The sequence below is a fragment of the Mustela lutreola genome, chromosome X (genome assembly GCF_030435805.1).
Source record: "Mustela lutreola isolate mMusLut2 chromosome X, mMusLut2.pri, whole genome shotgun sequence".
Lineage (NCBI taxonomy): Eukaryota > Metazoa > Chordata > Mammalia > Carnivora > Mustelidae > Mustela > Mustela lutreola.
In genome coordinates, this window is record NC_081308.1 from 128154289 (window position 1) to 128182276 (window position 27988).

Sequence of the window (27988 nt, forward strand, 5' to 3'; positions counted from 1 at the left end):
GGTGTAAATAGGAGAGGTCTCACCAGTGTTTTCAGTACGGGGTTGATGAGGACAGATGTGCAGCTAAAAATGTGATCTCAGCTGCTGGCAAGTGGAGGACCCACTGGCGAAGGAAAGACAGGAGGCATCCAGGCCAGTGGGGAAACTCGGGAAAAAGCCACCAGACCCAGACCATAGGCTTGAATTCAGGAGGTAGCAGTGGGGGCAGGAAGAGAATTTATCCTGATCAGACATGTGGGAGGCAGGGACAGGAACTTGGTCACCAAGCAAATGCGGAAGCAGGGTGAGGGTAAGGGGACCCCAGGAGCAAAGCTCACTGACTCTGAAGTATGTCCAGCCCCTGACTGAGAGGTAAAGGACAGGAAACAGAAGTTGGCTTTGTCTGGCCACGTCAGGTCTGACGGGCAGCAGGAAACAGAGGAGGCATTTCTCTTCTCACCTGCAAAAAACGTTCATCTAAAGACCGTCCCTCAGGACCCCGCTGACCACCCCAGGGTGGCTTGGAAGAAGAGCCCGCCCAGGGCCTTCAGAGTCCAGGTGCAGGACTCAACCTACAGGCGCCGTCCTCTCCCGCCTCCGTGTTCTCCGGGGTCCATTCTGAGGGTCACCTGAGGTCGCTGAGGAACCTGGGGCTGCCACTTTGTTGCCTACCCAGGCGGTGCCACCCAGACGCCTAAGTCCCCTGAGGCAGAAGGGAACTGCCTGGCCTCCACCACTGAGACGCCCTTGCCCCGCCCCCGAGCCCTTCCCTGGGTTCCCCACCCCACTTCTGCCAGCTCCGCCCCGGCTAGCACCACCCCGGCTCCGCCTCCCAACCGCTCCGCCAGCCAGTCCTTCCCCAGCACGCCACGGCTACGCCCCCCAACCACCCAACCAGTCCCGCCCCGGCTCCGCCCCGGCTCCGCCTCCCAACCGCTCCGCCAGTCCTTCCCCAGCACGCCACGGCTACGCCCCCCAGCCACCCAAACAGCCCCGCCCAGCCCCGCCCCGGCTTCGCCCCGGCTCCGCCTCCCAACCGCTCCTCCAGTACCGCCCCAGCACCCCCCTCGCCCCCCACCCGCTTCTCTTCCCAACCACCCCATCAGCCCCCCCCACCCCCGCCTCCGCCCTGGCCACGCCCACCAGTCACACCCACTAGTCCTGACCCGCTCCACCCTGGCCACGCCTCCCAACCACCCAACCAGTCCCGCCCAGCTCCGCCCCGGCTCCGCCTCCCAACCGCTCCTCCAGTACCGCCCCAGCACCCCCCTCGCCCCCCACCCGCTTCTCTTCCCAACCACCCCATCAGCCCCCCCCACCCCCGCCTCCGCCCTGGCCACGCCCACCAGTCACACCCACCAGTCCTGACCCGCTCCGCCCCGGCCACGCCTCCCAGCCACCCAACCAGTCCTGATCTGCTCCGCCCCGTCCACGCCTCTGAACCGCTCCACCAGTCTCGCTCCGCTCCGTCCCGCCCCGGCCCCACCTCCTAACCAGCCCACCAGTCCCGATCTGCGCAGACCCGGCTCTGCCCCCAACGACCCCACCAGTCCCGCCCAGCTCCGTCCCGTCCACGCCTCCCAACCGCTCCACCAGTCCAGCCAGCTCCGCCCCGCCCCTACCTCCCAAACACCCCACCAGTCCCGCCCAGCCCGCCCCGGCTCCGCCTTCCACCTGTCCACCCAGCATTTCCCCAACCCCGCCTCGCTCCCCTGCAGCTCCTCCTCCCAGCTATACCACCAGTCCACCCAGCTCCTCCCCAGCTCGCCTAGCTCCTCCCCCAGTACCTGCGGTCAGGGGTCCCCAGGCCCGCCACACTCCACCCTAGCCCTGCCCCAGCTCCTCCTCCCAGCGATCCCGCAACTGGCGCTACCCCTCCCCAGCCCCAGCCTGCTCCTCGAAGCTACCCACCAGCCCTGCCCCGCTCGTCCCCAACTCCTCCTCCCAGCTTTCTCCGACACCGCTCTGCTCCGCCGGAACCCCGCCCGGCCCCTCCACAGCTCCTCCTCGCAGGTTTCGCCCATCCCCAGACCCCTTTGGCCGCTCCTTCACAAACCTGTCCGCCAGTCCCTCCCTGCCCCTTCCCAGCTCCACCCGCTCGACCGCAGCTCTTCCTCCGCGCGGTCCACCAGCCACGCCCCACTCCTCCCCCGTTTCGCCTTTCCGGGGTCCCCCTCCCTGCCCTACAACTCCGCAGGTCCTCACCCACAGTGGTCCCCCAACTCCTCCCAAGGCTCCACGTCCAATTCCACCTCCCCAACGTAATCCCGCTGCACCCCAGCTCAGCCTTCCCACTTTCCTCAGCTCCACCCGCCCCTCTCCAGCTCCTCCACTCAGCTCCGCCCCGCTACTCCCCAGGTCTCCATCCCCGGTGGTCCCCCAGCTTCTCCTCTGCCGCCTCCCCACGCTCCGCTTCCCCAGCGCTCCCCAGACCCCCCCCCCGGCACCTCCGCTGGCTACCCCTCCTCAGGCCCACCCTACTCTTCGCACAGCTCCTCCTCCGCCAAATCCCCCCCAAGCTCAGTTCTAGCTCCCCCCCAGCTCTTTCTCACAGCCGGAGCCCACTCTTCTTGCAGGGGCGCCCCAGCTACTCCCCGAAACCTGCCTCACAGCTCCTCCCCCAACTCCTTCCCACAGGCCGCCCGCCCGAAACCCTCCCCCAGCCCCGCCTCCCGTAGCCCCGCCCCGCGGGCCCGTCCCCAGAGCGCCCGCCCCGCCCCTTCTCGCCGCGCCCCCATTTCTTTTCTCACTTCCGGTTCCGCTCCAGCCGTCGGCGCCTACCTCCCCACCGAGCGGGAGCGTGCCCCGCGAGTCGCGGCGCGGTGAGTCCAAACCCGTCTCCTAGCGGCCGGGGCGGGCGCGGCTCTGTGCGTGCGCACGTGAGTGCGTGTGTACGTAACGGCTTGGCTGCGGGCCTCCGCGCTTGCGCACGGGCCTGTTCGGCCCCTCCGTGTGCGTACGTGGGTTCGAGCCTGCGCACACGCCGCAGAGAAGGGGCGCCGGCACCTGAGCGAGCCTGTCAGGTGAGGGGCCGCCGGCGCCTGAGCGAGCCTGTCCGCGGTCCCCGGGGCCGGGCCGCTCCGATGGCCTCAGGGGGGCCGCGGCGATGGCCCGAGAGCCACGATGCGGGCGGAGCACTCTGTCCTCCCTCCGCGGCCAGCGTCGTCTCGCCGGCGCGTGGGCGCCGGTGGTCCTGGCGCTGGTGGCGTCGGTGGGTCCCTCGGAAGCGGCCGATCCCGCCCAGTGGCCGCAGCCGGGCCAGCCGAGGGTGCCCGCGCCTCCGTGCCCGGACCCGCCCGCCGGCAAGGGGGCCGGGAAGCCGGTGCCGCTGAGGCCTGCTCGGCCCTCCGCGGGACGGGACCTCTGGGCTGGGGTTTCCCGGGCCGGGGCGGGCGGGTCTGGGAGCATGCACAGAGCTGCCCAGGCCACCCTTCCCTGTCCCCTCCTCCCGCCACCGTCACAACGCCCGCCATCCTTCGAAGTGCCCGGACCAGCGACGGGCCTGTGCGCGTGGAAGCAGGAGCATGCCCTCCCTCACTGTGTCCCTCCCTGCGTCCCCTGGGCCCTGGGCTGTGACCTACCTGAGGTCCCCCGGCTGTGCAGCTGTGCGGTGTTCAGCTGGTTGCCTGTGGCACTCCTCCCGCAGGGGCCGACTCAGGATTTTATTGAGGGGAACGGGATTGTGGGGTCCCCAGATCTTTCCCCTGAGACAGTGGGAGGTGGGGGGGTCATCTGTCTCCTGTCGGATAAGGGGTCTGCTAGGCTGGAAGGACACGATCCGCTTCCAGGAGAGGATCTTCTCTGCTGCTGCTGGCTGGGGCGTCAACGTGATGAGCAGAACCAAACCTTGAGGGAGGTGTTTCCCATGCCGGGGGCCCTCCTGAGTCCCAGGGGTCCCCCAACGCTGCTGAGCAGAAAACCTGTTCTGGCACATCCGCCAGCGTTGTCCTTTTCTACCTAATGACTTTGTCTTCTCCCCGCCACCCACCCCAGTCCTTGTGCAGGTGACGAAGCCCAGACGAGTGGAACAGCGTTTCCTGCTCAGACCACGAAGCAGGTACTCTGCGGGGTGGGGCAGGAGGGCACCCTTACAGTTCCATCCCTCGAGGGGCTCCGTCCACACTGGTCCGTCCTCCTTGTGGTTTTGTGGCCCCGATGACAAAAGGGTTGGCCAAGAAACTGAATGGCAGACACGAGGCAAACCCGCAGTCCGGTTATCGACCCTCGTAGAAGAAAGAGAAAGGGCCAGGCCACAGGGGGACATCCAGCCTCCCTCGTGAATGATCCGGACCCAATGAACAGGGCGACCCTCTGTCACCCGTCGGGTTGGCCGGACTGGAACAGGGTAACGATGCTCAGGGCCGGCAGTGGAGGAGGGAGGACGTGGAACCCTTGCCCGTGGTTGGCGGGGCGTACACAGGGGAGCCTTTGGGGAAGGTGATCTGCCGGCCTGTACATCAGCATCTCAGGTGCGCATGCCGTGACCCCGGCCGCCTTCTAAATAGGTCCTCTGCCCGCGAGTGTCTGTTGTGACGTCCTCTGTAGTGGCAGAAAGTACGCAGCAGCCTGGGAGTCTCCAGCAGTAAGGGAAGAGTCAGCAGATGGAGGGACAGCCCACAACGGGAGGCCACACAGGCAGTGCAAAAGATGACAGATGACGATGTCCAGGCATGGAGGAACATGCCGGACGTGCCCCGGGTGGAGAAAGCACTGTGCGCCCTGCGGAGATGTCCGGGACGGAGCTTACTCCTACCTCTGAATTAGTTTGCCACGGTGGTGGGAGCAGACTCCCACAGACTGGGTGGCTTAAAGAGCAGAAAGGAATGGTCTCCCGTTTCTGGGAGCTGGAAGTCTGAGCTCTAGGCGTCAGCTATATTCACCTCTTCCGAGAGCCGGGGGAGCACATGTTCCGTCCCTCCCCCGCAGCTTCTGTTGGTTTCCTGGCCATCTGTGGCCTCCCCTAGCTGGTGGATCGCTGCCTGCCTCTTCACATGCCTGTCCCTGAACTTCACCCTTTTACAAGGACACCAGTCATCCTGGGTGAGGGTCTGCCGAGCTGAGCTCATTTGAACTCAAAGGGTCTGTAAAGACCTTTTCTTTCTACGGAAGGTTACTGGAAGGTTACGTTCTGAGGGACTGGGGATTGAGGCTTCGGATCTGCGAATTGGGCTGGGCGGGGACGTGATGCAACCGATAGATAAGGACGGATAAAGGCCCTGAGGGAGGGATGCTCTGGGCCTGCGCCCCGGATGGAAGGAAGGCCTTGGTGGCTGCAGGGTGGTGAGTAGAGGGGAGAAGGGAGCAGATAGCAGGGGGTGGGGGTGAAGATCACGTGGGGCCTTGAGGCCCGGGTGACAGGTGTGGATCTGTCCTGGATGGGACAGGCGGCCCCTCGGAGGTTCTGTCAGGGGAGTGACAGGATGGATCACTCCTGTACCAGAACCGCTCTGGCCACGGTGCAGACGCTAGCGTGCTGCGCGCCCACGGCGAGTCCGAGGATGATCGGGAGACCGCCCGAGAGGGCAGCGGGACCTGGGGAGACTTGGACTAGGATGGTGGCCGTGGCGACGATGGAGAGGGGTCAGGCTCTGAGGAGGTTGGGGGAGCGGCGCCCGGGTGATGTGAGGGCCCGGGGCAGGAAGGGGAGCCCGGGCAGCTGCTGGGTCGGGGACTGGAACGACGCATTGATGGTGAAACCCCTTGCAGAGGGGGAACGGAAGTGGATTTGAGGGTGGCGGTGGTTGGGGACCTGAGGCTGCTGGCTCTGGAAGGTGGAGACGAAGCGGGAGTGGCCCGTGCGGAGGGGGACGGAGCGGGCGAGCCTGCAGTGTGCCAGTCTGAGAAGAAGGGAGGGAGGGGTGGTTAAGGGCACCGGGCTGTCGGGCCGCGACTTAGATGAGGACAGAACAGGCACGAGGCGGGTCCCTGGTGCCTGGGGTGGCCCGTGTGTTCCTGGAACGTGGGGGGTGGCACACGGCGAAGGGGCAGAGGCTGCGAGTGTAGACTAGCGTCCTGGGGACCTCTGCCGTGTGGAGATTCAAAGGCCTCAGGAGGCGGAGGCCTGTGTGGGCTGAGGAGGGGGCGGGTTGGGGGGAGTCTTTGTCCTTGTGGTGAGGGCTACACAGGTGTGGCAAACCCAGGGGCCTCCCCATGTGTGCTCTCCTGGGGCTCAGTGGCCTCTGTGGTGGCACTGACCACATGCTGTCCTGGCCCTGCCTGTGTCTAGCCGTCTCCGCCCTCCTGCGCGAGCTCGCCAGGGACTCCGTCTGATGGACAGGTCGTCGTGAGCCCCGGCCCCTTCCTTTGGGCCCGTCAGCTGACCGTGTAGTGGTAGAAGGAAGGAGCCAAGGCTCTCTGCTCCCCCACCAGGTGGGTGGGGTCTCAGGGTGACCCGTGGGACGCTGGGGAGAGGTCTTGCCCGCGTCATGAGCGGGGAGCGCCGGGCGTGAGGCTCGTTGACGTGCGTGGTTCCGTGTTTCCGCAGGCCAGGTGAGGCCCCGGAGCTGTAGGGAGATGAAGTTCGGCTGCCTCTCCTTCAGGCAGCCTTATGCGGGTTTTGTCTTAAATGGGGTCAAGACCGTGGAGACGCGTTGGCGGCCTCTGCTGAGCGGCCACCGGAACCGCACCATCGCCATCCACATTGCCCACAGGGACTGGGAAGACGGGGCTTGGAGGAAGCTGCTGGCCGAGAGGCTTGGCATGAGCCCCGCTCAGATTCAGGCCTTGCTTCGGGAAGGGGAGAAGTATGGCCGCGGAGTGATAGCAGGCAAGTGACCGGAGTCCAGAGGCTGCTGGGACATCTCCGAGGGCTGCCCCCCAGCGTCTGGCTCCGGGTTGGGTGGCTTGTTTTCTTTAGAACTGCTGGGTGCCTGGGCCGTGGTTTCTTTAAGCAACACACCCTTCAGAGGGGCAGCCGGGGACCCTGGGCTCGGGGGCTGGGGGGTCGCCGGGGACCCACCACCTCGGGGGAAGCCTGCATCCACTCTGGGCCTCGGTTCCGTTCTTGATCTTGGAGGCAGGGACAGGTTCCCAGACTCCACATGGCATTTGCCTGCGGGCGTATAAGTGTACACCCCTGTATTTGTGCTCGAGCACGTGTGTCTGTGTGTGCACGCACATACACGTGGCAGAGACCCCGGGAGGCGGTTTGGGGTAGCCTCCAGACTCAGGCTGTTGCCTGGCTTTGCGGGCGATGCCCCGCCCCCATGGTCCCTGCATCCTGGATAAGTTCCCTGGAGGGGTCGGGTCCCACGGCTGCACCTGCCACCTGCCGAAGTGCTTGGGGACCTGACGGACTCTTCCTCCTGGCGTCGGGAGCCCTTCTGATCTCTGCCTGCTGCCCTAAGCAGGTTGGGCAGGGACCTGCCCGATAGTTGGGTGTGGTCATTGAGGACAAGGCCCTCCACTTCCTTTCTCTCCCTCCCTCGGCCTCACCCAGAATTCCCTGAACAGAGTTTGGCCATGTTGCAAATGCTCCATCAGAGGGGCCCAGCATATCCCGTGTCCCCTCGGTGAGACTCCCTTAGTCTCTGGTGCTTGGAGCGATCGATAGCTGTGTTCTGCAACAGGGGGGCCCCGGTTTCGGGAGGAAAAACCACCGTGTGCTTCTCTTTGCGCATAGGGCTTATTGACGTTGGGGAAACTTTGCTGTGCCCAGAAGACTTAGCTCCGGAGGAGGTCGTGGAACTGGAAAAGCAAGCTGTCCTGAGCAGCCTGAAGCAGAAGTACCTCACTGTGCTTTCGAACCCCAGGTGGTTGCTGGAGCCCATCCCCAGGAAAGGCGGAAAGGACATCTTCCAGGTAGACATCCCAGAGCACCTGATCCCCTCGGGGCGGGAGGCCTGAGGAGAGGGCAGGCTTAGGGAGGAGCGCTGCGTCCTGCCCCGGGAGCTGAGCGTCAGTCGGCGACAGCAGCGTGGTCTGGCTTGGCCCCGCTGCGGAGGCCGCTATGGCTGCGTGCTGTTCGTGGACCCCGATCTCCGCACTCCCGTGCGGGGACAGCTCAGCCGGACTTTCCTTTGGGAGCTGCCCCTCTGGGCTCCTCGACAGCCTCAAGGACCCTGACCTTCAGGAGAAAGGGCAAGCTGCCATAAAGGCCTTTGCACCTCAACTAATTTGGATTGTACCAAGAAATCGGTTTTAAGAGAACTAGTTAGTGGCTCCCCCCTTCTCGTTTCTGGTCAAAAGTCAGCGAGGGCTTGAACAGCATCCAGGGACTGTTGTGGAAGGCAGGCCCAGGAGTGGCCAGCCACGTCGGCCCCCTTCACGGTGACAAGGACATCGGACTGAGAAACAAAGCACCCGCCTGTCCTCTCAGATGACTGTTGCTCTGTTGTAAAAGCGACCCTTGGCCCAGGAAGTATGCGTGTTCCGCACATGGCACGGCTACGTCGTGTGCAAGCGGACCCTAAATACAGCCCTGATGGGAAAGTGATTGAGTGGTGGTGGTTCTTTTGTAGCGAACCTTTTGTTGTTGCTTTTTGTGTTCCCTGCAGAGTTTCTAGTAGGTGTTCTCTCTGGGGATGCCGGGCCACCCTTGCCCCCCTCCGGCCATTGACTGGAAAGGTCTGTCTCTTCTGAGCTAGCCTAACGGCATCCCTTGTCCCTGCTCTGAGGTGGGCCTCTTTGGAAGGCCTCTGGCACTCGCGCTCGGCTGCTGATCAGAAACTTGCCGGCATCACGAGGGGACCCATGAGGAAAGGCCCTCCTGTTTCAAACTACATGAATGCTGTAAGGGGACACCACCAAGGTCAGGGGTGAGGCCTGCTGTCTTCTCCTGACCGGCCTGCAAGGCTCTGGGCCAGATCTTCCTGGGCCTTCCTCAACACTCGTGGCCAGCTCCTGGGCTGTGTGTGTGATAGTGCTGCTGCTTCTGAGAAAAGGGGACCCACCGGCACCAAAACCTGTCCCGGGCCAGGATTCCTAGCCTCCCCAGGGTGATCCGATGAGGCGTGTGTAGTATCACAAGTTGAAAAGAACACAGACTCGCCGTTGTCGTTTGATTGTTTATTTACTCCTGCTGAGTTTTGCTTTTCTTTATTAAAGCCAAAAACAGATTCACGGTTATACAGTAGTGATTTTTACTTGTCACCAGTGGCCTGTGAGCTTAAGGACCTGGATTGTCCTTGAAATGTTCACAGAGGGCACACCTGTAATCTGAGGAGCCCTCCTCCTCCTCGTTCTCGTTCTCACTGGGGACCTCGTCTGGGGACATGACTGAAAGGGCAGCCAGCAGGATGGAATAGCAGGTGTTGTACAGCGACATCACTGACCCGTAATCTGGGTAGGGTGCGGGGGCGGTGGGCAGCTCCCCTGCGCCCTCCCTTCCGGTGGTAGTGGGGGGCGCAACTGTGTCATTCCTGGAGGTGCCCTCCCCACACGGGCCGCCCTGCTCCCCGGAGGCAGGATTCTCCGTGTCATACCCCGCCGCACTGCTCAGGGACCAGATACCAGAGAAGGTAAAGGACCCGGTGCCACTGGGTCCCGGAACATTTGGGCCTTCTTTGGGGGCTGCCTTGTCCTCCTTGGTGGATTCCTTGTGATGGATTCGTGGGGACCGTCTTGTAGGTACCACGGGCTTCTTTCTCTTTGACGGTGTTGTGCCGCTCCCTGGCCACCCGGTGACAGTTCTCAGATTACTTTTTCTCTGAATATTCTCCAGCAGCCCTGGCCTGTCTCGCTGAAAGCTGGAGTTGCGGTAGAGCTGAAATGAGATTCATCATTTTAGACATTCTGGAAGGAAAGAGCCGTGTCCCCTGCTGCCCCCGCCGTCGCCACCACCACCACGGCCACGGCTGTCCCTACTGCCATCACTGCCCCCACCCCGACCACCGCGAGCATCGCCGCAACCACCGCCCCCACCACTGCCACCACCACTCTCGCCCCTTCTACCCCCACCACCACCACTGTCCCCACCATCACCACCATCGCTGCCGCCACTGCCACCCCCACTCGCGCCCCATCTAATCCCCCCCCCCCCCCCACCACCACCACAGCTACTCCCTGCCCTCACCCAGCCCAGGGCAGTCTTAATGGTCCAGTTCTACTAGGGAGAAAAGCAGCTGCCTGTGAGCTTCACTATGCCCTAGACCCTGAGCTCACGAACGACCCAGAATGCATAGGTTAAGGTGTTCACATACCTGTGTGACGTTCCCTGGCCTCTGTTTAGGCATAGAGAAATACATTAATTGAAATATTAATAAGAAATGAAACCCTTTCATGAGATTGTTCATCTGGGTCTACTAGGAAAGTGTCAGGACAGAAAACATGGGAAACCAAGAACTTTCTACTTTACCATCATTTTCCTGTTCCCTGGGGCATGAACCGAAGGGTTGTTTGGGCGTATTTTGCTGAACCCGTACAGGTTCATTAGGCGGATGAACCCCTTCAAGCTGTCAGTTTCAAAGATTCTCTCTGGGCCCCTGCGGTGGAGAATCTCCCTCTGGAAAAGGTCTTCATCGATGATCACAGTGTCGCCGTCGTCATTCCAGCACACGGACGTGAAGGTGGTGTCCTCCACGATCCTCCAGAGCCTTCTTGGGAAGGAGAGCCCGAAAATGTTTTCTCCCACGTTGTAGGCACCGCGGTTTGGGGCCGGTGGCGGTGGGTTGTCTTGGGGGCCTGGATCTCGGTTCACGGCTGGACCCTCGCGCCTCTCCAAATTCTGGGAATCCAAATTGAGGTGCAGGGAGGAACTCGACGGGACCTCTCCTGCCGACTCCCCATCACCGGGAGGAGCCAGCATGACTTGGTATATGTCGTCGTTACTCTGACTAGCCATGGAGCTAGTCTAGATCAAGAGCATTTTCACCCTGAGGCCGTCTTGCTAGACTCTTGAGTCAGAAATGCCTCCAGCCAAGACAGGATGCCCAATATATACTGTTCACAAAACTCTAGAATTGCGTAGTGGGGCAACCGGGTGCCCGGGTCATCGCCCTCTTTATCTGTCATGTGATGTCACAAAGGTGGCTCCGAGCTGGTCTGGAGAGGGAACCCTGGCCAAGTGTGGGGGCGGGACGGGTACAGGCCCCCAGCTTCTCTCTTTTCTACGAGTATACAGAAGCATGGTTTGAGTTCTCCAGAAAGGCTCCTGGCTACAGCCAGGCACACTGTTTGCCGGGGCCAGGCGCTGGATGGGTAGAGAAGCCATGATTGCGGGTCCACTCCCACTCCCCGAGGACGGGGGGAGACCTGTTGTTGGCCTCTCGGCTTAGCTCAAGGGCCAGGCCCTGGTTAGTCCTGGCTTGACTACCACCAAATCTGTCCCAGTCAGATGGGCCCTTGGGGGACTGTATCTCTCAGAAGACGGCAGTCCCTAGCGGTCTAGCTGGCCTGGTCTCAGTTGGTAGCCCCCCTCTTCTGCCTGCCCCCCCCCCCGCCGCAATTCCTGCTTTGGTCTCTTCCATCTGCTTCTGTTGGTTAGTTGGTCCTGCTCAGATGCCCCTGAGCAAAGAGTCCTTTTTTCTCACCCCTGGATCCAGTGTTGCCAGAGTAGGGCTGAGCTCGGCAGGGCGAGCGCGTCCCTCTTGTTCCTCAAGCTCCGCGTCACCCGCAGCGCCTCAGACACACTGGTACCCACAGCACCAGTGCTGTCTGTGAACGGCCACTGCCTCCACCCTGCTTGAGGGTCTCTTGTCGAGCTCTGCTTGTCCCCAGACCTCGTCCCTCTCCAGATCATGATGGGATTGTCCCTTGTTCCCATTTGTTCCCTGTAGAAACTCTCCCACGTTGGGGACACTTGTGTTCGCCCGTGGCAGAGCTCCTAGCACAGACAGGTGGACGCAGCCTCCCTGGAGGCCGCCTCAAAGGCCCAATCGCTTTTCCTCAGCAGAGTGCTGTGGCTCCAGCTCTCCCGGATTTCTGGCCTCCCGCTTCCCAGCTAGATCTCCTTTGGCACTTCCCCTTTTGATGACTTGACTTTGGGGTTCAGCGTACATTCTGTTCAGTTGAAACGAAGCATTTCACGGGCCCACTCCCATGCCAGGCCTGCTCCCCTTGCCCCGAGCCCGCCCCCACCCGACCCCGGCGTTCCTCTCCTACCTCGTCGTTACCCGGACGACCGAGCCACCGAGTGATGGTGTTGGCGCTGGGGTTGCTTGTCAAAGGGCCTGCTCTAAACAGCCTCCCTCCCAAGGAAAATTTCGACTTGTTTAGCTAGGCGTGACCAGAGGAAGCCAATACACACTATCTGAAAACAGAGGAGAGTCTGGGTGTGGGGTGGGACCAAACCTAAATGGAAGGTCCTCTTCACCACAGACGAGAGGAGGGGACGGTCGCTCGGGGCATTTGTGTTCTCTAGCCCCCGGGACAGCTCTGTTCTTAGTCTTCACTCTGGTGCCATGCTGCCCCCTCCTTTGTTCCTGCTCCAGGGCGGCGGCCTCCAGAAGGCCTTCCTCCGGGGCCTGGGCGCCCTTAGGGCCCCTCTCCTGGGGCTCCCATGGCCAGGCCAGCTCCCACACAGTCCCAGTTGAGGAGCTCCCGTCTCCCCATCCAGACAAGGAAGGAGGTCCTGGAAGACAGCAGTGACCATCATGTGAACCTGGTTCCCAAAAGTTCTGTGTTCCCCCAGCAGCAGCTGGAAAAAAGCTGTGCCTTTTAAGAGGGCAGGAGGAGCCCTCGGGGAGGACACCTGCCTCACAGTGGCCGTGCCCATCACTCCCTGGTGTCCGGGCCGTTTACTCTGGACCACAGTCCCTCGGGAAGGTGTCGGGAAAGGCCCAGCCGAGGCCGTGGAAGGTGGAGTCAAGCCCAGCTTTCACCTGAGGAAGAGGAGCCGGTCCCTTCTGCCTGCCCTGAAGCCACGAGGCCACCGGTCCCCGGTGGGGACAAGCAGCAAAGGAAGCTGTCTGCTCTGGTGCTGTCACATTTCTGTCCTCGTCCAAGGCTCAGGGGACACTGGGAAGCATATCCACGGGGCCATGGTGTAAAACATGCCTTTCTAAAGGACCCACACGTTGGGGCGCCTGGGTGGCTCAGTGGGTTAAGCCTCTGCCTTCGGCTCAGGTCATGATCTCGGGGTTCCAGGATCGAGCCCCGCATCGGGCTCTCTGCTCAGCAAGGAGTCTGCTTACCCCTGTCTCTCTGCCTGCCTCTCTGCCTACTTGTGATCTCTCTCTGTGTCAAATAAATAAATAAAATATTAAAAAAAAAAAAAAAAAAAAAAAAAAGGACCCACGTCCAAGCTTGGTTCCCAGCCGTCCTCCCTTGCTGTATACACGGGGGCCCGGACTCTCCCGATTTCCACTGGCTTCCTTTTCTGCAGTATCAGACTCCTCTCCCTCAGGGACCTTCTCCCACTGGGACTCGTGGTGTTTAAGTCACTCCACTGGTCTCTCTCTGCTGTGAACTCTGATGCCTGGAAACAAAACCCATCTCCCAATGCTTCCTGCCTCCTGGAGCCTCTGGACAGGGAGGCCCGTGTGGGAGGGAGAGGCAGCCTGCAGAGAGACAGACTTGTAGAGACTGGAAAAGCAGGGTTCAGGCTGTGTTCCCGAAATGAGCCAAACAGGTCCTTTGGTGCACGGGTCCCTAGGCGGTGGATTTCACCAGAGCGGACTGCCCCCGTCGGCTCAAACAGCCCCCAGCACCCAGCTCCGATTTTCTTTCACATGGGCAGCTCTTCCAAGTGTAGCTTAGAGGAGCGGTTGGCCTTTTGGAGCCCGCCTGTCGGCCACATCCCGGCAAACCTCACCCCGTCTGCTAAGACGACAGGAGATAGAGCTTTGTGGTTCTCACACCCCAAGCCAGACCCCGAGCTGCTGAGCTGAGCCCCCTGCCCAAGCAGTCCCCTCCCTGGCCTATGTCCATTAACCCACGGGGCCACGGCGGCAAAACGCCATGGCCAGAGTGGCCCTGGAATGCGGGACATCGCTCGCTCTCCCGGCGCTGGAGGCTGGAAGCGGGAGGTGCCAACAAGGGGCCAGCACGGAGGAGTGAGCACCCTCCTCCTGGTTCGCAGCGCCCACCTTCTCGCCGCATCCTATCATGGTGGAAAGGGCTGGGGAACCTTCTGGGGCCTCTTTTACCAGGTTCTATTCCCATCCACGAGGCTTCCACCTTCAGGACCTAAACACCTCCCCCAGGCCCCACCTCCAAAGCCATCATCTTTGGTGCTCAGGATTTCCACAGATGTATTTGGGGGGCGGGGGGGGGGACTCGCCGAGCGTGTAGCACTCCACCGTGCATCGTGCCCCCCTGACCGTAAGGGCCTGGGCAGTCTCACGGCTCCCCCGTAATACGACTCCGGGCCCACACCACCCAGGACAGCCTGCTGTGTGCTGCTGCCTCTCCTGGCCTTGTCCTCTTCCTGGGTCAGCCCCCAGTCCCTGGAGGCCCCTGCAATTTGCTCCCGAGCTCCTGGGAGATCCCAGGTCTCAACCTTAGCGGCCGCTGTGGATCCAAGATGAGGTGCAGGGTTTCTAGCTGTCAGCTAGGGGGTCTCTAAGGATGGCGAAGCAAAAAAGGCCTCTGCTCGAGCCATGCCTTGACTTGGCACAGGAAAGCCACTGACTCTGTCAGACCCGGGACTCACAAAGCCTCGCGGGCTGGCTGGAACGCCGAGCCGAACCTGAACGCGTGCACGGGGGGGCGGCCCTGTGCAGCCTCAGCGTCAGCTGTGCTGAGAGGACAGCAAGCTAAGCGCCAGGGACAGATCTTGAGCGCTGGGATCCTTGCACATGTGGGACAGCCCTCTGCGAGGCCCAGATCTGTCCAAGTATCTTGGGTGCGGTCGCAGACCGTGAGGGTCCCTCCCAGATGTTCAGGATAGAGGCCCGTTCTCTCCTGCAACCGAGGCATTGCTGCCTGTGGGCGCGGCATCCCGGACACAGACCAGTGAGTGCCCTCCTAACTCGGGAGGCCTCCACACGCCCTGCCCTGATCCAACACAGCCCACTCTGCCTTGGCCTCATCGGCAGGCCTAGCCGGGCTGGTTGCAGTCTGCGACAAACACTGCTTGCCTGAGTCCCTCCCGCTTCCCCAGCTGTACCCACCAGGCCGTGAGGGTGTTCGGTCAGCCTTCCCGGGAAGGCTTTGCTCTTTCCTCTCCCCCTCACGGGAGAAGCGATGTACACCCATCGCCAAAGCCGTCGGAAATTCAGCACGTCATCCCCACCACCCCTCGACAGTGACGAGTCTTTCTGGTTCCCTTCTATGACGGTGCTGGTTTGTGAAAATGCTTTTGTACCCGCCACATAGGAGCCTCCAGACAAAAAGGCCTGGGAGAGAAGAGGGGGTGAGGGAAACAACGCAGTTTGATCGCTGGACGACACACTGATTTGCATATCAGGAAGAAAGGCAAGCCCCACACCCAGGACATGTGGGGCGGAGGTAGGGCTCTGTGATCCTGGGGTTCCAGAAGTGCTCCTGGAAGCCTTGTGCCCTCCCGAGAGATGCTCCTGTGCTGCCCCCAGAGCTGCCACAGGGCGCACAGTTCAAACCCACCTCGGAGCCTGGGAGCAGACAGACAGCAGTGTGACAGGGCCAGGGTGGGGTGGAGGGGCTGCGTGGGAGGAGGCAAGCGGGAGAGGGGAACCTCCAGCAGCACAACCACAAGTCACCTCACTTCTACCATTCTCCACCCGGAGACCACAACACATCCCACAGGGTCAAGGCTCCTGCCCACCAGGGGGTCCAGCCCCACTGCTACCAGTCCCAAGCCCTGGGTTGCTCTGGGCGCTTGGGACCAAGGGGCTCTAAGGCACAGGCTCCCGGAGCCCGTCCTCCGCTTCCCCACATGGGCTGGAGCAGCTCCAGGCGCTCAGGCACACAAGCCCCTCACTGGACCCGTGGCTGACCGTACAAGGCCATAGCCCAGGAACACCCGACCCGAGAGCTGCGGAGGCCACAGGTGGTGGGCAGGGGTGCGCGCACAGTGTCCATCCCTCTGGGTGCGCCTATCCCCCTGCATCTTCATGTCTTATGTCCCATGTCTCATGTCCCATGTCCCACCTGGAATCTCTTGAGCCTGTCCCTCTGGGGTTTCATGGACGCTCCCTCCTCACTCAATCTCCAGCCCCCTCAGCCCTCCCCCGCGGTCAGGGGGTCCGGGGACCGAAAGCTGCCACCCTCCAGTCACCTGGCCCGTTCTCCTGGCAACCAGGCACCCACGTAGGTGTTGCCCAGAGTTACCTCTGGACCTAACAAAAGTCACCTTCTTCACTCCCCACACTTTGGAATTATGAGGGTTTGAGGAACTCAGAGTCAGGGCTCAGGACCAAGACCAAATAGAAACGAGACGTGTACTGTGGTCATTGAATGACCAACCCTATATCTTCCTCATGAATCACGGTATCACGCCTACGTTCCACACTCTCTGAATCCCGCTAGTGTGACCACGGGCCCACAAAGGAGTTTTGAGTCCCAGCTTTCAAGTCCTTGACTGCACACTCAGAATTGGGATTGCTGCCCCATACAGAAATTTCCATGTCTGCTTTTTTGTGGCCCTGCCCCATGCTTTCCCACAGCAGCTGTTACCAGGTTCCATTCCCATAAGAGTGTACAAGGGTTCCGATTTCTCCACAGATCCAACGTCGGAAAGGCCACAAAACTCTTTCTTGTGCTCAAAATTTCTGATGCAGGTGGAAGGCAGCAAACACGCTTCCTTCCTGTCACAAGAGAGTGCTCGGGCTGCTCCAGGATCCAGTGTGTATTCTCAGAGCAATTCTCCATTCCAGACTTGCCCCCACACCGAAGGCACCCCTTCTCCATGCAGGAGCACGGTCACAGCACAGCTAACTGGCGATCACCTGGGACCAGAAGTAATCCTGGGGACCAGACGCCCCAGCCACCTGGGCTCATGGCATTTCTACTGCGGTGCTCACCGCGAGAGCTGCACCCCGCCTTCCGTTCTCCACTTCTTCTGCAGCTCTCGGGGCAGCCCTCCCCAGCTTCCCACTAGGACTGGGGCTGCTCGACACAGACTTCTGTGGCTGCGAAGCGTCCTGCTTCTCCTAGTGTCCTCCCTGCTCAACCACAGGGCCTTCCAGAAAGCAGAGCTCAGTGCATGTCTGGCAATCAAGGAGCCAGCCAGCAGGGCTCCTTCTGTGCAGAGAGAACATTTCTCCTCCATTCTGGAAGAAGCAAGCCAGGGCAGGAGCCCGCGCATGTGTGCCTCTGGCATTTACACAATGATAGACAGAAAGGCATCAGAAGCAAAAACAAACAAACTTTCCTTTTATTTCTCTATTTCCTGGCCCCATCAATTCGCTCCTCCTTTCTTTCGACTTTTCATTCCATCCCTCCAAACGTGTTGTGATTTTGAACAGGAGCCCAAACAAGGAAACAGCGGGTCCGCCGGTTTCCAGGAAATGACAAAACTGACAAATTCATAACTCTTGAACTGGGTAAGGACAAACGCTGTGGGGGGATGTCACTCACACACTCAGCCGCTGAATCAGATGAAACCTCCTACAGCAAGGAACCCTACTGGAGAGCTTCGCCAGGGACACCGAGCTCTGAACTTGGGAGGCATCACAGGGAACCGCCCCCCCGCACCCCCCAAAGGAGGCTCTTTGCACTGCATATTCCCCCCAACCCTCTCTGACCCTGCACTTAGAATGCCAGGGATCTCTCTACACCCGCAGGCACACACACACACACACACACACACACACACACACACACACACAACACAGAAACAGGGAAGAACCAAGAAACAGCCTCACTTCGTGCCCGGCACCCTGCAGGACAATCTGCCCACCCCGCCAGAGCCCGGACTGCACCACAGCCGCCCCTGGGGCTCAGGCCCCCTCTTCCTCGTGGCTCACAGCCTCTTCAGAGGGGGCCAGGGAGGAAACCGGCAGCCCGGGATAGACCCGCAGCAAATACTCCAGCACCTGCACCCTGCTGGTTTCCATGTGGGCCCTGGGACCCCACAGGAACTCGTAGCGGGCAGGGTCACCGCCGGGCACCTGCTGGTACTCCAGGTACCCTTCCTGCACCCAGACGTTGGTCAGGAGCTCCCGGGGCTCCCCAAAGATGATGTGCTCCTCGCCGGCATACACCCCCATGACCCCCAGCGCTTCCCACACCACCTCCTCGGGGGCACGGTCGCCCTCCAGGAGGATCACCCCCAGGAGCACCACCAGGAGGCCGGTCTTGGGCAGGCCCTGCTCACCGCTCAGCATCGCATCGCAGGTGAGGCCCAGGACGGTGACCAGGACGTAGGAGTGCTCGCTGGGGTCCACTTCCTTCACCTCCACGCCGAACACCAGCCGCATGCACTCGGACGCCTGGCCCAGGATCCCGGGGAAGGCGTCCTGCTCATCCTCGCCGACGATCGCCAGCATCTCCGCCTGGCTGGTCGGCTGCTTGGTGCGAAACTTTTGGAGCAGGAACCCCACCAGGCTGACCGCCCTCACGTGGAGTGCAGCGTGGAGCACGGGCTCGGCCACCCCTGGCTCCCCCCCAGTGCCAGACCCCTCCTCCATCGCGGAGCTGGAGCTATCTTCAGACAGGCTCCAGGGAGAGGCCTCCATGGCACTGGGGGCGGGGAAGGCCCCCTGAGGGCTCTGGGGAGGACTCGAGCCTCCAGCAGCGGACTCCTCCTCCGGGGTATTAGGGAACAGGACAAAGTAAGAGGAGGAAGAGGAGGAGGAAGAGACGGATAAGTGGGAGGAACAAGAGGAGAAGAAGGAGGAGAAACTGGAGGAGGAGGAGGGGGAGGAGGAGGTGGAGGAGGGGGAGGACGAGAGAGACAGGGCCTCCTCGAACCCCGAAGCCTCATACAGCTCCGCATCCGCCAGGCGCTGGGCCTCTCTAGGGTCCTGAGGAGCCTCCTCCAATTTCCGGAGCTCATTCCTCCTGCCCACAGGCATGATGACTTGTGTCTGGCAGCAGCCCCCGGTGTGGGCAGGAGTGGGCGAAGCGACCCAAGGGCCTGGGAGAGAGGGGGGGTGTGAAGGGCCTCAGCTCAGGAAGGGGCCCTCAGCAGCCTTGACAAAGGGGACTCCGGGTCCTCCCCGTACTGGCCCTCTCGGGCCTCGCACAGGTCTCTCCTCCTGGGCAGCCCGTCCCCTTCAAAACGGAAGGAGGGAAGTCCACGGTCTCCTCTCCTTCCTCTCTCTCTCTCTCTCTCCCCTCTGCTCCTCAGACCCAGGGCTTCACCTCCCAGCTCCCGAGTCCCCTGCTGGGGGGAAGGGGGAGGCCCCTCAGGGTGCAGACTGAGAATACAGGGCCCCCAGGGCAGATAGGAGAGCGGGTCTGATGCTGCGAGGTCCCCACTTCCAGAGGGTGGCGGTCCCTGCTCCCTCAGGGGGCTTACCTTTGCGCTGGCAGGGCCTGGGCCCAGCCCTCTGCCGGCCTGAAGCCCCAGTCTCAGAACAAGACCACAGAGCCCCGAGACCAAACAGAAGCAAGTGAGCGTGTCCACATCTGACCGCACCCACCCGGGGCCTCCTAGCTCCCTGGGAAGGGGAGGCTGCTGGGTCCTTGACTCCTGCCAGGGCCCGGGATCCTGCCTCAGCTGACCTGAGTCCAGACCATCAGACCAAGGCCCGTGACTCCCTGAGAGCAGGGATCTGAGAGTAAGAAGGGGCTCGGCCCGACCAGCCATGCCCAGAGTTCCCAGAGCTGACAGTAGGGGCAGCCCAGGGTTCTCTGGGGTTCCCTCCTTGTTCTGGCAATCGGGGTCCACTCTCTCTTGCCTCAGGGTCCTCACCTGGGACTCCTGACACCCAGTTGGGCTTCCCCAGATGACCAGATGGTGTCCTCTCAGAGCATGGTCCTCACCTCCGTGAGAGCCCCAGAGAGCCGGAAAAGGCACCTTGGACATTGTGATATACAAGCAGACGAAGACTTGCTCTTTGTCCGCACTTCCTGGCTCTCTACTCTCAAGCCCTCATAATTCCTAAGTGTCGAGCGTGAGGAAGGTGACTTTTGTTAGGTCCACCAGGTGACTCTGGGCAGCACCGAGGCGGGGGCCTGGTTGCCAGGAGAACCCGCCAGGTGACTGGAGGGTGGCAGCTTTCGGTCCCCGGAACCCCTGACCATGGGGGACGGCTAAGGGGGCTGGAGACTGAGTGTGGGAGCCTCCATGAAACCCCAGAGGAACAGGCTAGAGAGATTTCAGATGGGGACATGGAGATGCAGGGGGAGAGGCGCACCCAGAGGGATGGACACTGTGCGCGCACGCCTGCCCACCGCCTGTGACCTCCGCGGCTCTCGGGTCTGGTGTTCCTGAGCTACGGCCTTGTACGGTCAGCCACGGGTCCAGTGAGGGGCTTGTGTGCCTGAGCGCCTGGAGCTGCTCCAGCCCATGTAGGGAAGTGGAGGACGGGCTCCCGGAGCCTGTGCCTTAGAGCCCCTTGGTCCCAAGCGCCCAGAGCAACCCGGGGTTTGCCCAGTGACCCCTGAAGGGTGGGACACTCTTGTAGGCCTGAGCTCCTGCTCTGTGGACTCTGAAGATGTCTCCAGATGGACAGTGTCGCAGCTGTGCTGAATTCCTGGACTCTTTGTGGGTGTACGAGGTTCGCTGTCACAGGGAACCCCCTCCGTGCAACCGCTGGTTCCAAAATGCACGTATACCACCCACAGGCCACCGCCCGGGGCTAAAGGGGGGCCCGGTGCCCTGTCCCGCGGTGGGGATTCCCTCAATCTCCGAGGAGGTTACTCTTTCCTCCTGCCGGGACCTGCCCTTCCTCCCAGCCCCATCCTGAGTTAGAGGCCTTGTGCCTCTCAGCCCAGGACCTCACCTCCCGGAGGACTCCCCACCTTCCTGCCCATGGGACACGTGAGCATGCCGCTTAGCGCCACCGCTCACTGCTCCTTCCAGGACCGACAGCAAGGCCGAGCTGGACTCTGTGCTGTCCTTTCTTCCCTGAAATGGGGGTGGGGGGAAGGGCCGTCCTCCTTCGGGGTCCTCACATTACTGCCTGGGTGTTCCAGGGATCCTCCCTCCGCTGCCCTGACCTTTCCCACAGACCAAGGGCCTCACGTCCCTGACATCCCCCAGCCCCAACCGTGGGACACAGGTGGGGCCGTGCCACATCCAGCTGTCCCTGCTACGTGCTCCCTGGCAGAGGGCCCTGCTGAGAACAGGGAAGCTGCACTCCCTAAGGCCCCTTCTCTTTTCATGTGGGGTAACCTTCATACCCTCCAGCCTCCCAAAGGCCCCTTTTGAGTCCTGGCCATTCATTGAACTCCCTTCTCTGCTGACCAGGTAGGGCTCCCTCTGTGGCCCCAAAGTCAGCACCCTGAACAGAATCTCTCAGCCCTGAGCAGGACGAGGGGTGCTCCACGTGCAGCCTCTCCTGCCTGTGCTCTTTGAGGCCGCGCAGGTCGAGACAGTGGGGCGCACTCGGCCTGGGCGGGGAACCCCCTCAGCGTCCTCAAGGAGCACCTACTGATTCCACTAGGGCTGCCTCCTTCTCTTCTCACCCAGAGGATACGCCCTGCAGAGCCCAGCCCTCAGGACCTGAAGACACATGTGGTCGGCTCATGGGGTTCAGCCCAGCCAGCAGAGGCCGGACATCCCAGAGCTGACAAAGGGCTGTGGGTATCCAGGGTCCCCTCAGGTGTGGGATGGGCAAGGCCCTGGCTCCAGGTTCGGAGCAAGTACCACACCTTGACCACTGGCACTCACCTGCGCTGTGACCTCACGGAATCCTGCCTCAGACCCAGACCTCCACGCCCTGTTTTAGAAGCCCCTGGAGGAGAAAACGAAGAGGCACCTCAGGGGACACACTTAGAGCACAGCCCCGGGGCCCAGGGCACACAGGAGGGCTGGGCTGGACTCCTGAGTCTGCCACCCGTCCAGGCTGGGCCGTCCCCTCCTTGGCCTCTCAGGAGACTTCTTCCCCCTGCCAGGACCTAAGCCCCACGCCCCTTGGCCCAGAGGCCAAAGGGTCCCAGCAAGACCACGCGGCCCTGAGCCTCCACGGAAGGAAAGCGAGGGGGTTCACATCTGGACCGGCCTGCATCAGGTCTACAGGGCTCGTCACGGATCTCCAGGGATGGCCAAATGTGGGGGTGCCATCTATGTGGGATGGGTCTGCTTCTTTGTCTATACCTTGACCCCAGGAAGGCTGGGAAAACTCCCGGTGTTCACTGGAGGCCCCCCTCCTGGTGTCAAGGCCTCATCTCATGGAGAAGCCAAAAGGAAAAGCGAGGAGAACTCAGTCTGCCCACCGATGCCCCGTCTCCCCACTGTCTCCCCGTCTCCCCATGGCTGACAGAAGTGTGAGGGCAGGCCTGGGCCCTGGGGATCCTGCTGTGGAGGCAGCTCCTCGTTTCTCCCCTCCACCCCTGCCTCCTCCACTGACCTGAGTACAGACCCTCAGGCACAGACCCTCCCCTCCCAGAGCCCAGGGATCTGGGGACAAAGAGGGGCTCAGCCCGACAGGCCCAGCCCGGGTTCTCAGAGCGGTCAGGTAGAGCTGGCCAGATTTCTGGGCCATCCCCTCCTCGTCCCAAGGGGTGGATTGGGAGCCCTCGCTCCTGCCTCGGGGGCCCCCACATTGACTCTTGCCGGGACCAGGGCCTCCTGTGTGTCTCCCAGGTGGGCTTCCTCAGATGACCCGACTCCGACCTCTCCCAGCATGGCCCTCGCCTCCCTTTGAGCTCCCAGAGGAGAGTGAGGAGGCAGCACTCCACGCCCACCCCCTGTACCGCACCCCATTCATAGAGAGCTGAGATTGGGGGCTGGCCCCTCTGTCCTGGGGCGGGAGTCCACTCTCTGTCCTCAAAGTGCTCATGTTTCCTTTCAGCAGGACCTGGAAGTATCCCTTCTCCTAACTCCAGGAGGCACCTTGCAGGCCCAGTTCCCCATCCCACTGAGACCCAGAGGGGAAACCAGGATCCTCATTTTTCTCGACACCCGGCCTTGCCTCGCAGGACTGACCCTCCGGGCACCCATTCATTTGGAACCCCTATGTCTGGGTAGGGGTCTGCTCAGTCCTCCCTCGGGGTCTTGGGGCTCCCCACCCTGCTGATCTGAGGCCACATTCTTCAGACCAAGGCTCTCCCGTCCCCCAGAACCTGGGTGAAACACTTTAAAAGTCAGGTAACACTTTAGCTATTCCCCCCCCACTTTGGGGGACAGCTAAGAAGGCCCAAGGGCAACAAAATCACCTTCTGTTTTAGGCTCTAAGGACCTCAACTCTCAGCCTGCCTCCCTTCTGGACTCCAGCAGGACCTGGGGCCATGCCCTCCGCTGTCCGCAGTCCTTTCCTCTCTGACCTCCCCGCACATCCCTGAGATCCACGGCCAAATGTGGGGGTGCGACTCGGGCAGACAGCTGGCTCAAGGGCCTCCCTCAATGACTCTGTTCTGGGGTCCAGGGTCCCCTCACTTCTCCCTGAGGGTCCTCACCGTGACTCCAGCAGGGTCTGAGCCTTCCCTGCTGCTGACCTCAGGCTGTGCCTCTCACCCCAACCCCAAGCCTCTCTGAGACCCGGATGTGGAATTCTGGACATGCCACTTACCTCCTCCTGCTTAGGGGCCTCCCAGGACTGATTCTGTACTGGGTCTGGGGACCCTCGGTCCTCTCTCGAGTGCTCACCTTGAATCCTGACAGAACCCGGGCCCTCCCCCTGCTGAACTGAATCCCTGCTCCTTACACTAGGCCTCCTGACCCTCTGAGACCCGGAATCTGAAGTCTGGTCTCGCTATGCAGTCCCATGCCCTCCAGGGATCCTCCTGGACTGACACTATGGCCCAACCCCTGTGAGGCGTCCTCTGTCCTCCTCAGAGTTCATACCTTGACTCGGGTTACTGCCTGGGCCCTCTCTGCCCACCTGACCGAGGCCCTTCTCCTTCCACCAAGGCCCCCAATCTTTCCAGTGACCAGGATGGGGGAATCCGACCCCACTGGGCTTGAGTCCCCGCCCCGCCCAGGGGGGCCTCCCTAGACTGACATCAGAGGGGGGGCTTCTGCCAGAGTCTCCTCGGTCATGCCTCATGTTTCATGCCTGCTCTTTCCTCCCAGACTCGCCGGGACCAAGCCCTCTGCCCACCTGAGGGTGGCCCTGCTCCGACCATCAGGCCCTCAGTCTCTCAGAGACCCGGAGGCAGAATTCCCGATTCGCCATGTCTTCCCATCCCCCATAAGGACCTTCCCGGACCGACTCTGGGCTGGGGTCCAGAGTCCAACGTGAAGCCCAGCATGAAGCCCAGCATGACCTGTGCCCTCCCCTCTGCCCACCCGAGGGAGGCCCTTTTCCTTCTGCCGAGGTCCCCAGTCACTAGAGAAACCCGGATAGGCGAGTCCCGCCCTAGAGGATACGAGACCCCATCCCGCCCAGATGCCTTTCTAAACTGACCCTGGGAACCCAATGCTGTGAGGTCCCCCCTGTCCCGCCTCAGGGTTCATACCTTGAAACACATTCGCGCCTGAGCCCTCCCCTCTGACGCCCCGAGATCGGCTCCTTACACCAGGCGCTTTATCCCCGAGAGACCCGGATGCGGAAGTCCGGACTCGCCACGTGCTCCCATCCCCCACCACGGACCTCGCATGACTGACTCTGGGCTGGGGTCCAGGGTCCCTCAGTCCTCCCTCTGCACCCTCACCGAGAAGCCCAGCACTACCGGCGCCCGCCCCTCTGCCCGCCTGAGGGAGGCCCTGCTCCTTCCACCAAGGCTCTCAGACTCCCCGGAGGACTGGAGGCTCCACTCAGGCCACTGGACAACTTGTCCCCATCCCGCCCGGGGGACTTACCGGAATGGCCTTGGGAGCCCACGTCGGAGATGTCCCTTCTAGACACCCTACGAGTTCATACCTTGAATCCCATTCGCGGCTGAGCCCTCCCGCTGAGGACCTGAGATGGGCTCCTTACACCAGGCCCTTTATCCCTTAGAGACCCGGATGCGGAAGTCCGGACTCGCCACGTGCTCCCATCCCCCACCACGGACCTTCCCTGACTGACTCTGGGCTGGGGTCCAGGCTCCCTTAGTCCTCCCTCTGCATGCTCAACGTGAAGCCCAGTCGGACCTATGCCCTCCCCTCTCCCCGCCGAGCCAGGACCTTCTGCCAAGGTCCCCAGTCACTAGAGAAACCCGGATGCACCTATCCCAGCCTAGGGCATAGGAGACCTCATCCTGCCAGATGCCTTTCTAAACTGACCCTGTGGACCCAATTCTGTGAGATCCCCCCTGTCCTGCCTCAGGGTTCATACCTTGAATCCCATCCGCGCCTGAGCCCTCCCCTCTGACGCCCTGAGATCGGCTCCTTACGCCAGGCGCTTTATCCCCGAGAGACCCGGATGCGGAAGTCCGGACACGCCATGTGCTCCCATCCCCCACCACGGACCTTCCCTGACTGACTCTGAGCTGGGGTCCTGGGGCCCTCAGTCCTCTCGCTGTACCCTCACCGAGAAGCCCAGTATGACCTGGGCCCGCCCCTCTGCCCGCCTGAGGGAGGCCCTGCTCCTTCCACCCAGGCTCCGAGTCTCTCCGGAGGCCCCGAGGCCCCAGTCAGGCCACCGGACCTCTTGTCCCATCCCCCCCGGGGGGACTTCCCGGAATGGCCTTGGGAGCCGACGTGGGAGAGGTCCCCTCTGGCCTCCCTCAGGCTTCATACCTTGAATCCCATTCGCGCCTGAGCCTCCCCTCGGAGGCCCTGAGATCGGCTCCTTACGCCAGGCGCTTTATCCCCGAGAGACCCGGATGCGGAAGTCCGGACTCGCCACGTGCTCCCATCCCCCACCACGGACCTTCCCTGACTGACTCTGGGTTGCTCACTGTAAAGCCCAGCAGGACCGGTGCCCTCCCCTCTGCCCACCCGAGGGAGGCCCTTTTCTTTCTGCCAAGGTCCCCAGTCCCTAGAGAAACCCTGAAGCTCGAGTCCCACCCTAGAGCATAGGAGACCCCATCCTGCCAGATGACTTTCTAAACTGACCCTGGGGCCCAAATGCTGTGAGGTCCCCCCTCTCCTGCCTCAGGGTTCATACCTTGAATCCCATTCGCGGCTGAGCCCTCCCTGTGACGCCCTGAGGTCAGGTCCTTACACCAGGCGCTTTATCCCCAAGAGACCCGGATGCGGAAGTCCGGACTCGCCACGTGCTCCCATCCCCCACCACGGACCTTCCCTGCCTGACTCTGGGCTGGGGTCCTGGATCCCTCAGTCCTCCCTCTGCACCCTCACCACGAAGCCCAGTATGACCTGCGCCCGCCCCTCTGCCCGCCTGAGGGAGGCCCTGCTCCTTCCACCCAGGCTCCGAGTCTCTCCGGAGGCCCCGAAGCCCCAGTCAGGCCACCGGACCACTTGTCCCATCACTCCAGGGCGGACTTCCCGGAATGGCCTTGGGAGCCGACGTGGGAGAGGTCCCCTCTGGCCTCCCTCAGGGTTCATACCTTGAATCCCATCCGCGCCTGAGCCCTCCCCTCTGACACCCTGAGATCGGCTCCTTACGCCAGGCGCTTTATCCCCGAGAGACCCGGATGCGGAAGTCCGGACTCACCACGTGCTCCCATCCCCCACCACGGACCTTCCCTGACTGACTCTGGGCTGGGGCCCTGGGTCCCTCAATCCTCCTACATCCTCACCATAAAACTCAGCAAGGCCTTCTCCCGCCCCTCTACCCCACTGAGGGAGGCCCCACTCCTTCTGCCAAGGCCCCCAGTGTCTCTGAGACCCGGATGCACCAGTCCCACCCCAGAGGCTACTAGTCCCCATCACCCTCAGGTGCCTTTCCAGACAGACACTAGGGCCCGAATGCTGTGAGATCCCCCCTGTCCTGCCTCAGGGTTCATACCTTGAATCCCATTCGCGCCTGAGCCCTCCCCTCTGACGCCCTGAGATCGACTCCTTACATCAGGCGCTTTATCCCCGAGAGACCCGGATGCGGAAGTCCGGACTCGCCACGGGCTCCCATCCCCCACCACGGACCTTCCCTGCCTGACTCTGGGCTGGGGTCCTGGATCCCTCAGTCCTCCCTCTGCACCCTCACCACGAAGCCCAGTATGACCTGCGCCCGCCCCTCTGCCCGCCTGAGGGAGGCCCTGCTCCTTCCACCAAGGCTCCGAGTCTCTCCGGAGGCCCCGAAGCCCCAGTCAGGCCACCTGACCACTTGTCCCATCACTCCAGGGCGGACTTCCCGGAATGGCCTTGGGAGCCGACGTGGGAGAGGTCCCCTCTGGCCTCCCTCAGGGTTCATACCTCGAATCCCATCCGCGCCTGAGCCCTCCCCTCTGACGCCCTGAGATCGGCTCCTTACGCCAGGCGCTTTATCCCCGAGAGACCCGGATGCGGAAGTCCGGACTCGCCACGTGCTCCCATCCCCCACCACGGACCTTCCCTGACTGACTCTGGGCTGGGGTCCGGGCTCCCTCAATCCTCCTACATCCTCACCATGAAACAAAGCACGACCTGCGCCCGCCCCCTACCCCACTGAGGGAGGCCCCGCTCCTTCTGCCAAGGCCCCCAGTGTCTCCGAGACCCGGACGCGCCAGTCCCCACACACTGGCCAGGTGTCCCCATCCCGCCCGGGGGCCTGCCCGGACTGGTCCTGGGGCCGACCTCAGTTTCGACCCCTCTGTCCTGGGCTCCCAACTCCCTCGGTCCTGCCCCCGCTCGGGCACGACCCCATCCCCCCTGACCCCCCAGGGCCTCCCTGGGCCGCGGCCTTCCTGACCCGGCATCCTCGCCCTCCGACCAAGGTCCTCAGCCCCCTCGGACCCCCGAGGCACCTTTCAGCCGACGCCCCCTGTGGCCACCCTCCCCCGGGGCCCCAGGGTCGGTCCGCGGCTGGGCTGCGGTGGGGCTGCAGCCCTCGGGGCCGCACCGATCTCCCTCAGGTGCCGACACCCGCTCCAGGGGGGGGGGGCCTGGGCCCGTCCTTCTGGGGACCCGTGTCCCCTGCCCTGGCCCCGGCGGGAAGGGCTCAGCCGGACGGCGCTGCCCCGGCCCGGGGTCTCTCGGGGCTGCCGCCATGGCCCCCTGGATCCCGGGGGTCCCCCCACGACCCCCACTCGGGGCACCGTCAGGGCAGGGTCTACCTGCACGCCTGGCTGCCGGGCCTGGGCTCCTTCCCTCAGCCAACCGGACTCCGGCTTCCCGCACACAGGGCCTCGCCTC

At 62.5% G+C, this 27988-nt stretch overlaps 2 protein-coding genes across 10 annotated transcripts; one reads left to right on the top strand and one right to left on the bottom strand.

Annotated features, from left to right (window-relative positions):
* Nucleotides 1–2698: 2698 nt before the first annotated feature.
* LOC131821436 (protein EOLA1) lies at nt 2699–13058 on the top strand. Of its 8 annotated transcripts, none has more exons than XM_059157539.1 (6): nt 2699–2801; nt 3973–4036; nt 6206–6348; nt 6464–6745; nt 7601–7779; nt 12348–12485. In XM_059157539.1, exons 4-6 carry the CDS (start codon nt 6493–6495, stop codon nt 12447–12449), a joined length of 534 nt encoding a protein of 177 aa, XP_059013522.1. In that variant the 5' UTR covers nt 2699–2801; nt 3973–4036; nt 6206–6348; nt 6464–6492; the 3' UTR covers nt 12450–12485. The 8 variants fall into 8 exon arrangements, with proteins under 8 accessions (XP_059013522.1, XP_059013526.1, XP_059013524.1 ...); XM_059157538.1 differs by lacking the exon at nt 2699–2801 and adding an exon at nt 2815–3002; XM_059157545.1 differs by lacking the exons at nt 2699–2801; nt 12348–12485 and adding exons at nt 2819–3002; nt 8475–9045.
* LOC131821435 (heat shock transcription factor, X-linked member 3-like) lies at nt 9086–27985 on the bottom strand. 2 transcript variants are annotated; one of them, XM_059157537.1, is made up of 4 exons: nt 27910–27985; nt 21560–21623; nt 18095–18856; nt 9498–9682 (listed from the first exon to the last, which is right to left on the bottom strand). In XM_059157537.1, the coding sequence occupies exons 3-4, from the start codon at nt 18792–18794 to the stop codon at nt 9615–9617; spliced, it is 768 nt and encodes a 255-aa protein (XP_059013520.1). In that variant the 5' UTR covers nt 18795–18856; nt 21560–21623; nt 27910–27985; the 3' UTR covers nt 9498–9614. The 2 variants fall into 2 exon arrangements, with proteins under 2 accessions (XP_059013519.1, XP_059013520.1); XM_059157536.1 differs by lacking the exons at nt 18095–18856; nt 21560–21623; nt 27910–27985 and adding an exon at nt 10274–11035 and having other exon boundaries at nt 9086–9682.
* Between the last annotated feature and the right edge of the window lie 3 nt (nt 27986–27988).

What these genes read in the sequence shown, in the direction of transcription:
- LOC131821436 (XM_059157543.1), top strand. Translation starts at nt 6,493, where the DNA reads ATGAAGTTCGGCTGCCTCTCCTTCAGGCAGCCTTATGCGGGTTTTGTC. An exon ending in TGGCCGCGGAGTGATAGCAG is followed by an intron (nt 6,746 to 7,600) that starts GCAAGTGACCGG and finishes CTTTGCGCATAG; the next exon opens with GGCTTATTGACGTTGGGGAA. An exon ending in GCGGAAAGGACATCTTCCAG is followed by an intron (nt 7,780 to 12,347) that starts GTAGACATCCCA and finishes TTCCTGCTCCAG; the next exon opens with GGCGGCGGCCTCCAGAAGGC.
- LOC131821435 (XM_059157536.1), bottom strand. Translation starts at nt 10,759, where the DNA reads ATGGCTAGTCAGAGTAACGACGACATATACCAAGTCATGCTGGCTCCT. An exon ending in CAGGGAACAGGAAAATGATG is followed by an intron (nt 9,683 to 10,273) that starts GTAAAGTAGAAA and finishes ATCTCATTTCAG; the next exon opens with CTCTACCGCAACTCCAGCTT.